Raw genomic sequence first — 12,393 nt, 5'->3', positions numbered from 1 at the left:
AGGGCAGAAAACTCATGTTTGAGTACTATTTGCCAAAACGACAGTGTCCAGCTGTTTTTGGAAAGTACTGAACCTTTTTTAAAAAATGAAATTGTGATTGGAGATTTAGATAGTCAGAAGGAATGAGTAGGTTTGGGGCTGAATAGCCACAGACAGTACTGAGAGATGGATTAACTCATTGTTGCTTTTTGTCTTTTGATAGGATTTGTTGACAGTCGGGAAAGTGTAGTGAAATGTTGGATAATGTGAAATGTTTTATATTGTGAAATGTGTTTTGTGTCATATTGTTGATTTTAGTGGAATGTGTTTCGTGAAGTGAATTTATGAAATGCCATCATGTTTCATTAAATTAATATCATGACATTTGTATCATCTTACCTCGTGTTTTGTGTATTATCCACAGTAGTTGTTTCAGCAGTTGAGTCTGATAGTTGAGTTGAATATCTCTAGCATGTCTTCACTGTTAAACACTGAGCTACTTGTCAGAGTAGACATAACAAGGCCGATCTGTCCATAATAAAGTCAAAGTTGTCCAGAACTATGACCACTATTCAAATTTCTATCTCCAGCTTTCTGGGTTTTTTTCTCTTTCGTTTTTGTTTGTTGGTTACCATGGTTACCATGGTTACCATGGTTTCCGGCTCCTCATTTCTAGCCGCATAAAAGCCGTAGCCTGCCAATCTTTTTGTCCTCTCTGTGCTCCCATCGTCACTTGTGTTGCTTCCTGTTGTTTGTTAGGGAGACGGGGCACGCACTGAGTCACTGAGTGACTGGGCATCGCCATTGCGAACAATCTCACCATTAACTATTCGCAATGGCGATGCTAATACGATTAGCCCGTTAATGGGAATTTCCATTATATGCTTGCATTAAGCTAGCGGACTTTCTGTTAACTTTGTTTATATGTGTTACACGCCCCTTTAAAATGCAAGACTAAGTCATATTTTCTTTGTATTTACAGTTTTACACTGCCTTTGTGTGTGAGGTCATAAATAAATGGCCAAATCAAGAAGAAACGGTCTCTCATTTGACAAGGAACTGTTTAGCCCGTCTGCCAAACTAGACACAAATGTTCAGGGAGGGCAGAAAACTCATGTTTGAGTATTATTTGCCAAAACGACAGTGTCCAGCTGTTTTTGGAAATTACTGAGCCTTTTTAGAAAAATGAAATTGTGATTGGAGATTTAGATAGTCAGAAGGAATGAGTAGGCTTGGGGCTAAATAGCCACAGACAGTACTGAGAGATGGATTAACTCATTGTTGCTTTTTGTCTTTTGATAGGATTTGTTGACAGTCAGGAAAGTGTAGTGAAATGTTGGATATTGTGAAGTGTTTTATATTGTGAAATGTGTTTTGTGTCATGTTGTTGGTTTTTGTGAAATGTGTTTCGTGAAATGAATTTATGAAATGCCATCATGTTTCATTCAATTAATATCATGACGTTTGTGTCATCTTACCTCGTGTTTTGTGTATTATCCACAGTAGTTGTTTCAGCAGTTGAGTCTGGTCGTTGAGTTGAATATCTCTAGCATGTCTTCACTGTTAACCACTGAGCTACTTGTCAGAGTAGACATAACAAGGCCGATCTGTCCATAATAAAGTCGCATCAGTGATCAAGACTATTGTACTGGGTGACATGGTCATCATTATGATTGTGGGCACTGTGATTTATTTTTAGTCAATCCTGCATACACCACCTAACTGCCATTACATAAAACTAATTTGTCCACCAAATGCGTATTAATATGACTAGAAATTACTCCCAATATGTGAACTATTTGCTCATGTTTGAGCACCATTCGACAAAACGACAGTGTCCAGCAGTTTTTGGATAGTCTGAAGGAATGCATGAAGGGTAACCACAGAGCGGAGGAGGGAAAGTAATGAATATGGCAACCCAAAAAAATTATTAAAAATAGCCTTATATAATGTGAACGGGTACTTCACAGTAATTATGTTTGAAAAACTTGCAGAAACATCAGACAAACAGGGAAGGTATATAAATGCAGTCCTGGAGAGTTGGAAGCTCAGCTGCATTACCTCAAGAAGTTAAGAGCTGACATGCATCACTCGGAAAGCTGGAAGATATACTTTGATAGCTGGGAGTTGAAATGATTTGTATTTGTTTCATACAGATGAGCTGCATGGCCTGAAAGAGCTGGGATTCTGAAATGAAGGGGAGCTGAATGGCAATACATTGGAAAAGCCCAAAAATATGTATAATCCGACATTCAGCAAAAGGTCCTTTCAAATTAAGTGTAAGCTCTGTATAGAGCGTAAAATAGAATAAAAATTTGTTTACTTTAAATCACTGACAAGAGTTCAGTGTCAGGCAACCTGTGAAATAGTGAAAACACATGGAGAGGTGGTTGAAGTGAAAGAACTGAATGGAATAGTCAGCCTAGTAATGAAGTTCGTAAGTTGACGTGTCAAATGTGGCATCATCAAGTGCATTAATTGAAAGAAACTGAAATGAAGTGTAAGATTTGAAAGAATGTGAAGTATGAATGGAGGAGGAGAAGAGACTTGTGATGACCTTTTATTTTGAAGCATTCAGCACTCCAGAAGTTTAAGTTCTTTATCGTCAAATCCAACAGTTATTGAAGCAGTCACTGGCAATGAAACTCTTAGATCTCAGGCTGTCTTGCACACCGCTCTCACAGATATGTATGAAAATCTGTATAAAGAAAAATCATGGAAGTGAATAAAAATCCAATGAAAATCTAAGACATAAACTAGTACAGCGAATTAAATATATGAATGTAATAGAAAATGCCATGTTTAAAGACATAAACTGTAATGTAAACAGGTTGTACAGTAATGTAGTAAATGTGTATACATAATGAGACCAGGTTGTAGACATGTGTGCATATAGACGTATATACTGTGTGATACTGTGAAGGAATAGGAAGGGGGAGAGCATAGTGCTGCACATGACAAGAGATACACAGAATGAAAACATTCCAGTTTTCAAGTTACTTCAGAGATCCAGACGGGGCTTCCATAAGATTTTCATGTTACCAAGCCACTGCTAGTTTGGTACATAGTTTTGAACATCCAGGTACTTGTAGAATTCCACCATCTTGTTGTCTGTTCCCTGGACGTTCACTGGTGTGGGAGGAGAGTGTTTGCCCCAGCAGAAGTCCACCACCAGCTCTTTGGTTTTCCCTGCAACAAAACAGTGCTGTGACATCATTGATGAGTTGTTTCCAGAGGTGCAACCACTGGTACTGGCAATAATGGGCTGTAGAATGCATTTGAACAATTAGCTTAGTCTGACGGTAAATCTGAGAACCTTTGCTAAGAAATTGGGAAATACATAACTGAAAGGAGTCTTGACTTGTAAAGTGAACCTGAAGATGGCTCACTCCCTCCCCTGCACTGCGTTTGGCCTCCTCTCTACCTGACTGCTGGCCATGACTGTTGGTGACTCTTTGGACAGCCAACAGTCAGTTTACACAATTCTGCAATGACATGTTGTGCCTTGGCACCATCACATTAGACAGAGGTAAATTTACACAGAGTGTGATGAAGTGAAGACAGAGATTTACAGCCCTACTTAGTAGCTAAATTCCATCACACCAACGTGGATAATACAATATTCACTAATATCCAGAATATTCACATATTCAAAGCAAACACGTTAGAGGACATTTCGTTTAATTGGAGTTTCTTTCCTGAAACAACCATTTGATGTATGTTTCATCTGTGTGCTTCACTACCTACTGTATCATTCGTCTCTGTCTTTCCTGGTCCACTCTCGTTTTCACAGATTTTTCCATCTCTCCTGTCCCATCTATAAAGCTCTGTCTTCACTGTTGGTTTTCAGTCTCTCTAACCCTCCTGTCCTGCTCTATCTGCAATTTGGTGTTTTGGAATTCTTGAGATTTGCCCATTTTTTCTGGTTGCAATATTCACCTGACTTGTCTGTTTACCACAGGTTACTGTTTTTACAAAATAGTTTTTGACACTAAATTAAATTCATTCCGAAGGCTGAAAAAAAACTTTAAATACAACATTTTTTGTAACAAAGCACATAATTAAAGATAACACTGTATTCTTGGAAAACAGTATATATAAGAAATAATTAGAGTAAAAATCACATTCATAGTAGAAAAGAACTGTTGTTCCCGAACTTTGTTACTATTTCGGAGCAGAAGGCCTACTAAAGTAGATTTATAATTGTAGTACTTGTAATCGAGTATTTTTACTTTGGTGTTACAAAAATCCTGAGTCATTTCCATTTGGTAAGTCAAAGGGAGGTTGCTTGGCCCACATCATGACCTCATATCTTCATAAACACATACGTTTTTGTTGTTGTGTTAACCAAAAAGAAAATGTCAAATATTATGATTGTATGTCAAATGATGATAGGGATCTGCTTGACGTGGATCATGAGCTTTTCATGAGGTATAAACACAGATCCAAATGAGTGATGGCGCACAGTCACGCCCAACGCCAGAGGCCGCCATTCCTCTCAGCACCAACCTGGTGGCAACTACTTCCTGTAGCCCTGGACAATTTTTAACGCGTCAGCTGAATGAGAGAGGGTAAAAAGCGAAGACGTCTTACTCAGAAATGAGTTCAGGACTCTAAGAGCATCAACGACCATCTGAATTGTCTGTCAGTGTGGTAGTTAGTCCCAACCTCAAATTCATGACATTGACCCATCGGTCATCATAGTTGGTGAGGGGGATTTTATAAATTCCGTGCTCGAGCTAGTGGTTAGGAGCTGTCGAGCAGATGGAGAGAAGAGTAAGTCGTGGCAGATGACTGTGCTTATGGGAAAAGCTCAACAAAAGTTGTAAAGATAGAAACAGCCCAACAAACAAAGAGCAAATAAATGCTGTGGTTTATGGATGGCTGACTGATGAATAAAAATGTGTATGCCTATGGTTCAGTCAACCAGCTAAACGGGATATTACTCCATGTTTTGCGTCGTTTGGTAGGTGGGTCACATTTTCTGTACAGAGTAAAGCCCCCGGTTCATAGACGATCTTTGCAAACGTCCAGCAGCTACACGGTAGCTGTTGTCATATGGAGGGACACCGCAGCTGCAGCTGTAGCTGTCATTCTCTGAAATCCCGAGCTGCTGGAAAGATGACTGACTTCATTTTAATTATTTAGCCCCGCGAAACCTTGCGAACGGCAAGAAGCCAGTTTGACCGCCCTCAGCTGTCACCCGCCGCCTCTCGCTGACAGCGCACCATTATCAGCGGCCGTCGTGGTAACTGATTGACAGGTATGTCTTCGTCCGCCGCACGAGACACCGTTGGTAAAAAGAAGCACGTTCGTTTCGCCAGCATGGAGGACGACGACGACAACGAGGACCAGGAAGAAGACACCCTGTTTGACAAAAGGAAGGACACCGAGAGGGGGTTGAAGAGTGCGCTGAAGGCGGTCAAGAGGACGACGAAAGCGGGATGCGACGACCGGGTGGAGGTGGTCGGCGGAGGAAGGGGCGGACATGGGACGTGCGGCCGGTGGATGGTCACTCTCGCGCTCTGTGCATCTTTCCTGGGCTTGGTAAATGAACGAGGGGGTGTTAGCTAAAACCTGTGTGGTCAGAGGCAGAAAATATATCTGAGTTTTATCAGGCCTGCTATTCATTAACCACATTTTTTATAGACGTGAACTTCGGTAATGACGACCGAACAGCTAGCTCACATTAGTAGACATCTAACGTTATGCTAATGTTATTAGGCAGTTAGCATAACAAACAGCTGTTTACTGAAAACGGCTAGTTATGGTCATACTCTGTCGTGAACATTAATTTCAATTTCTGCAATCCTTAGTTTGTTTTTAGGCCGTGTTGCCTGGAATTTACCGGAAGTATATTTGCTTTCAAGTGATTTCTGATGAGCCCCTTTGAGCAGCACTCTAACCCGTGTCCATTATCTGTGTCCACGCTTTCAGTAGTTGTTACAAAGGTACGACGAAAAAAGACACATCAATGCAAAAGCAGACAGTGAGACCTGTAGATCAGTCATCAATAGCGCGGTTGTAATGTGCAGGTAGGAGCATTTACATAGTTGCAAAACTTGCTCTTCAACCATGCTATCCGCATCAGATTACTGAAATCCGTCAGCACACACCTGAGTGTGTGCCTGCTTCTGGCACATCAGTGTTTCTTCCTCCATCTGCACTGGGGGAGGTCAACACACAGGCGCTGTTGTTTCAGCAACACCCTGGTTCACTTTAACTCAGTCACAGGACATGGAAATAAAGACGCCCCAGTGGGACCAAGAAACAGTATCACCGTGAAACAACACATCGCCATTGATACAGAAAACATTGTTTTTGGCACGAGTAGTCAGGCATGGTTACAAAACAAATGTTAGATTTTCCTAACTGACCAGAATGCGAGGCACCCAGAAGGCATGTTGCATTTAGCATGTAATTGCTGTCATGCTGCAGCTTTGTATGTGACTTTTAAATTCACGCAGCATGGTTGATTTAAGTAGTTGTTATTTGAAGAGGCTTGAGTGTGAGTGAGAGCAGCAAACAGTAGGTTAACATTTAATTTCTAAAGCACTCACAAAATGCACTAAGCACCTCTAATCTAAGATATATAGCAATTTCCAGGGGTAGGTATTTCTTTTGACGTGCAGAAAAGTGGTCACGTGTAGTAACTTTGCTGTCTCATTGTAACTCGTGGTGCTCTCCTGTGTTTCTAGGGGATGAGTATCTCAGTTCTCGGCCCCACGTTCGAGGACCTGGCTGTGAATGTGAAGAAGAACATCAGCAACATTTCTTACATCTTTGTCGGCCGCTCGGCTGGCTACATCGGCGGTTCCCTCTTCGGAGGCATGCTCTTCGACTACATGAACCCCCATCTCCTGCTAGGTAGCCCCCCCAGTTTTTCTCGAAGTAGTTGTAGTCAGTCCCCCAACGAGGTGGTGTATTTCTTGTAACCTGAGGCCACCACCTTGTGACAGGTGTCATCCACAAGCTTTACATCACAGTTTCGTTGTTCAGTGTTTTATTTTAACACCTGTTCTGCTTAAATAAAAAAAGTTTCTCTCTGTTTATTTTGTCTTTCAGGGTTTGCTATGCTGGTCACATCGTTTGGAATGTGTGCTATCCCTTTCTGTAAGCAGGCTCTGCTCCTCACCGCGCTCATGTCCAGCATTGGGATGTCAATGGGTGTTCTGGATACAGGTAAGACAACACTGAGTACATGAACTAATATTACTGGGTTAGTGAATATTTGTATATGCAGCTTTGCAGGTGTCACATGTATTACTAATTCATTCCTTCAGTTTACTTCAAGATCCAGCGCACACGGTACATCCTCAGTGGTCACATCCTCTTTCATTTATTTTGCCTGATTTGTGCTTTTTTCGACTGTTTAACTGATGTATGCTAAACTTTACCATTAGCACCTGTTAGTTAGAAACGCTGTCAAGATGATGCCAAACTAACAAGCAGCGATACAACCCCTTCAACTAGAGGTCTGACTGCTCAGTTACTAATCCTAATAAACCAAAGGCATGAACCGTCCTTCTCTGCCCGTGATTGATTAGTACTCATTGCCATATAGCCAGTCAGAGACATTTTAGGGCGGGTCATGCCTTAGCCATAATAGAATTAGCAAATTTGCGACTGGGTCTCATTGGTGGCAGGGTCTGCTTCATGAGAGTGTCAGATTATGTAACAGTGACCTGTATGGGACATTCTGATGCCTCTATTCATCAATAAAAGTGGAAGAGTAACAGCGCAATTATGTGTCAACATGTAATAAGTCCCAAAGCTAGTAACAGAACTATTTTGGCCGTGTTCAGCATTGCACAAAATCTCCTCATGTAGAACAACAGAGCTGGAGATCCAGCGATCCAGAGATGAAAATATTGATTAGAGCAGCTTTGACTAACCTTTAACATGAGCCCCACCATTTTGGGCGAGCCACTTGCTGGGGCTCTGCTTAAACTAGCTGTTATTGGTGCCAACTGAGTGGCGGATCTTGTTTTTTCTTTTATTTGTTAAATCAGGGGCCACAAAGGGGCTATACTTTACACAGTGGTATTATGACTGGGGGTCTAGTGGGGCACGAAGCCCATGTAACAGCACATCAACCTAAGGCAGAATTGTCTTGAAAAAGAGAACACAAAATTCAGGCAGCGGACAACAATGCTATTTATTCAGATATCATTTATGTGGCCCCACCCCTGGATCCACCCAAGGGCCAAGTCAAACCCCAAACAGCCCACTGCCTGCAAGCCTTGTGTCTTGGGGATAAGACAGATATAGACATCTATAGATATCTGACCATACTTTGTGTTATCTTTGCTGCTCCTTAACCACATGTTATAAGATAACAAGTTGTACCAACAAACTATTACTTTGAGGGGAATCAGTAATTTAAGGATGCACACACATTAAAAAGTTATGCCTGCTGACCTGTGTATGTTTGTACTTTTGTGAATACCTGAAAAGATTTTTCTGGAGCAGCTGACCATGCTTGGACAGTGTTTCCATCAAAAAGCAAACCTTTCAGAAAGAAGCATCACTGTGATAAATGTTGATGGTTTATTCTACTATCACTGTTTTTCTGCTCTTTCCATTAGGTGGTAATGTCCTCATACTGAACACATGGGGCGAGCAGGCGGGCCCCCACATGCAGGCTCTGCACTTCAGCTTTGCAGCGGGGGCCTTCGCATCTCCGATCATCGCCAAGCTGCTGTTTGGACACGATGGGAACAGCAGCACAGCGATCGTACCCACCAGCTCTACACCTCCTGTCACCACAGAGCAAATCACCAAAGCCCCCGACATTCACACCATCATCAGCTATGTCCACAGCTGGAGCAGCACCCTCAAATCCATGTGGGCCTACATCGTGATTGGCTGTTTCGTCTTTTTCATCTCATTCCTCTTCTTCGCCCTCTACTTTCGCAGCAGCGTTTCACATGACAAAGCCCGTGCAGCGTCAGGAAAGCCCCTGGTGGCAAAGCATCACATGGCTCTTGTTGTCCTGCTCTGCTTCTTCTTCTTTTCCTACGTAGGTACTGAGGTGGCATACGGCTCCTTCATCTTCACCTTTGCCAAGGACTACGCCCACATGCCTCAGTCCCATGCAGCTGGGCTCAACTCGTTGTTCTGGGGGACGTTCGCTGCCTGCAGGGGATTGGCCATCTTCTTTGCGGCTTGCATGTACCCGGCCACCATGATCCTGCTCAGCCTGGTGGCCTCCACTGTGTCCTCTCTTCTCCTCTGCCTCTTCAGCAGGGAGAAAGTGGCTCTGTGGGTTTGCACTGGTCTATATGGGGCATCCATGGCCACAACCTTCCCCAGTGGAATCTCCTGGGTGGAGCAGTACACCACAGTGACAGGCCACACAGCAGCGGCTTTTGTGGTGGGTGCAGCGCTGGGTGAGATGGTGCTGCCCGCTCTTGTAGGCTTCCTGCTGGGGAAGTTCCATGACCAGCCCCTGCTTATGTACCTGTCGCTCACCACGTCCACCTTCACCTCCATCCTCTTCCCGGTGATGTACAAGCTGGCCTCGGCCCCCAGCGGCCAGAGCAGGAAACCCCGCGCCAGGGGCCGTCCTGACGCAGATGACAGCGAATACCGTCAGGCGCTGTTGGACTCAGGAGCCAATGACGAGGAGGAGGAGGAGGAGCAGGACAATGAGGCTGATCAGTGGAACGACGCAGACTTTGAGGTCATCGAAATGGATGACACAGCAAGTCTCATCAGTTCACCCAGCAAGGCTTCCTCTCCTCCTGACGTCACTGGTCTAACTGGAAGCTCCGTGGCCTCCAACACCCAGGTGACAGAGCCGGCAGGTGGAGCCTCTTTCTCAGACACCATCTCCCTGGTAGGAGACTCCCCCAGACGCAAACTACTGCTCTCTCTGGACAGAGAGAAGACAGACTGAAAGCTCCTCCTGTGTTTCCTAAGTGCTGTCGATCTGCTACTAAACACTAGAAGAGCCCCGCCTCTACATGTCTGTATTAATTTGTTGTCCAGAATCTGAAACACTTCTGATCTAACTTCTTATGATGTACTGTGCAGTGAATGCAACCCTGACTTCTGACCAGAACCTGTGTAGATCATAGACCACCCGTACAGTCTGCCAACGCACAGACTCATCAGCATCTTCTAAAGCTTTTGGACCTTCCTGAACGATGAAGGGAGGATCAGACTGAACTGCTACAGTCTAGTTTGTTAGAAATGTCATTGATTCTCTACCTGGAGTCTGTGTTGGCCTTCTCCCCTCCACAGAGAGGTTGAAGGTTGAAGAAAACGTCCCAGGGCTGGTAGAAGTGCCTTGCTTGAGGACACAAGCAGAGTGGATGAGTTGAACCAGGGTTGCCCCCCCCTTTTCATCACAACACCCTGCAGCCAACAAACTAATGTTGTAAATATGTCATTTAATTTTGCACTATTGCAGTGACTTCATCAATAGCAGGAAATGTGTGATGACGGTGGTAACATTTGGATGAAGTTCTTTTTTGTTGCACTTTGAGCGATGAGAGTTTTGATTTTGTGTTTGTCATGTACTGTAACGTGTCATGTGACTTGTGGCTCTCTATATCATGCATTGTCACTGATTAATTTGAATTTTTGGAAATTGAATCATACACAGAAGGCATTTAATACATTGACTTTTTATTATATCAATCTCAAATCTCCACCCACAGCAATGTCCATTAAAAACAAACAAAAAAAAAAAAACACCTCCTTCATCATTTTTTTTTTTTTTACATTTATACAAATACACAGGTCCTGTGTATGGCTGTATGGAGAAATCTGATCTTAATGTTGTGTGATGACAAGATTCTTTTTTTTTTTGCTCAGAAGATTGGAAATGTACACAAAACCATATATGCACAAGGAAACAATAGACTCTTCATGACTTAAATTATCAAAATACAGTATTGCAACAGTCCCAGATTAAAAAAACAAAACAAAACAAAACTGTACTGGTTTCCAGTTCCAACACTCTGCAGAGTGTGACGTGTCAAATCTGCCAAAAATGGACATCAATACAATCAAGGTTAAAAGGAACATGAAAAATGTCATCCTTTAACAGAATGCATAAAAACAGATTTGATTGCATTCATGGCCGGAGCTTTAGTTGTTTTTTTTTATGATAATGCACAGTGAGATTATAGATGGAGCTATACAGGAACTATTTACAAAAACACTGCAGTCGATATAAAAATGAAGAAAAGTCAGTTAGTGGTTTGAATGTAGTCTGTCTTGAGATTTGAAAGGAAGCTCCTTAAAAACCAATGACTTCAAACTGCTACAGCGCATACAAGTTACAACAAGTCATTCTGATTGGACTGCACTCAGTCCCATGACAGGCAGTCTGTCGCTGTGTCACAAAGACATCAGCTTCACTCAGCCCATAGCAGCTAATGGAGATGGCAGCAAACAAGCATGGAGACAAACACAAGGCCTGGGGGGGGTCTGCACACGCAGAGAAATACTTAACAAATAACAGTTACAAGACAGAATGAAAACCCAACAGGGTTCAATCAAAGCACCATTTAAACTATTACAACTGAATGGACAGTGAAACACTGGGGGTGGGGGCGGGGCAGCAATTAGCACCAAATCAGCATGGCGCTCCTGGGTTCAGGAGCCAATCAGAACTGCTCCAGCAGCTGTCGGAGGTAGGGGGCCTTGGAGAGCTGTCTGTTGACCCGGGACAGCTTGTACAGGACGGGACAGTCCAGGGACACACAGGGCACCTGCCGCTCTGCACAGCCGCTACAGTTCCTACAGATCTGAACACAAACACGCACAGAAGTTTACTACTGAGGCTCCATTTGACATTTAGAATGACCACGTTGTGGTTGTTTGCCTCCTCCCAACAGTCAAGTTTCTGTTTACATCCACGTCTGTCCAGACTCATTTAACACCTAGTGAAGACTTAAAAGGGAATTTCAGAGGAAGCTTCTTCCTCTCTGAAGTCTCCACTTTCCTCAAATCTCCACATTACAGTTAAGAGAGAAGTGGCAAGCAGGCAGAGCTATCAGACGCAGTATTCTGTCTCAAAATGTCTTGTTTTTTTTGTTTTTTTGTAAATGATGAAATATTACAAATAGGGCTGGGCAATAATTCAATATCACTGATTCCTATTGCAACAATATGATCTTGTGTTACTGTCTTTAAATAAATTGCTGTCAACAAAAAGTTACAGAAGTTTTCTTTAGAATCTCATGTCACATCAGTGGAACGTAGTTCATTGCACTGAACATCAATTTTTTTAATGTTATTTTTACCTACATATAAACCATTATATTACACGTTCTTATTTATATCATGGAACTGCACTGCACATGCATGCAATTAAGGTTGGAATCTGAAAACAGCAGATATGAATCATCTGCTGAGGGAGGAAAAAGTTTCTCTGTGCTATATGTCCAACAGTGACCA

General features: G+C 42.8%; 2 protein-coding genes across 2 annotated transcripts in view; one reads left to right on the top strand and one right to left on the bottom strand.

The window, feature by feature from the left end:
• The first annotated feature begins 5,012 nt into the window (after positions 1 to 5,012).
• On the top strand, positions 5,013 to 12,124 carry mfsd4b (major facilitator superfamily domain containing 4B). The gene is made up of 4 exons (XM_041958213.1): positions 5,013 to 5,526; positions 6,678 to 6,846; positions 7,045 to 7,161; positions 8,568 to 12,124. The coding sequence occupies exons 1-4, from the start codon at positions 5,245 to 5,247 to the stop codon at positions 9,878 to 9,880; spliced, it is 1,881 nt and encodes a 626-aa protein (XP_041814147.1). The 5' UTR covers positions 5,013 to 5,244; the 3' UTR covers positions 9,881 to 12,124.
• The window catches only part of rev3l (REV3 like, DNA directed polymerase zeta catalytic subunit), a 74,201-nt gene continuing 72,471 nt past the window's right edge, over positions 10,664 to 12,393 (bottom strand). Inside the window, exon 32 of the mRNA XM_041958212.1 lies at positions 10,664 to 11,741. Within this exon, the coding sequence (XP_041814146.1) occupies positions 11,601 to 11,741 (141 nt within the window). The 3' untranslated portion in view covers positions 10,664 to 11,600. The remainder of the gene's footprint in view (positions 11,742 to 12,393) is intronic.

Source organism: Chelmon rostratus, chromosome 18, assembly GCF_017976325.1.
Source record: "Chelmon rostratus isolate fCheRos1 chromosome 18, fCheRos1.pri, whole genome shotgun sequence".
Taxonomy (NCBI): Eukaryota; Metazoa; Chordata; class Actinopteri; order Chaetodontiformes; family Chaetodontidae; genus Chelmon; species Chelmon rostratus.
Note: the sequence above shows the minus strand (reverse complement) of the source record. Positions and strands in the feature narration are given on the sequence as shown.

Excerpts from the sequence above, each read along its gene's own strand:
- mfsd4b (XM_041958213.1), top strand. The coding sequence starts at position 5,245 with ATGTCTTCGTCCGCCGCACGAGACACCGTTGGTAAAAAGAAGCACGTT. Across the intron at positions 5,527-6,677 it reads GTGCATCTTTCCTGGGCTTG|GGGATGAGTATCTCAGTTCT; the intron begins GTAAATGAACGA and ends CTGTGTTTCTAG. Across the intron at positions 7,162-8,567 it reads AATGGGTGTTCTGGATACAG|GTGGTAATGTCCTCATACTG; the intron begins GTAAGACAACAC and ends TCTTTCCATTAG.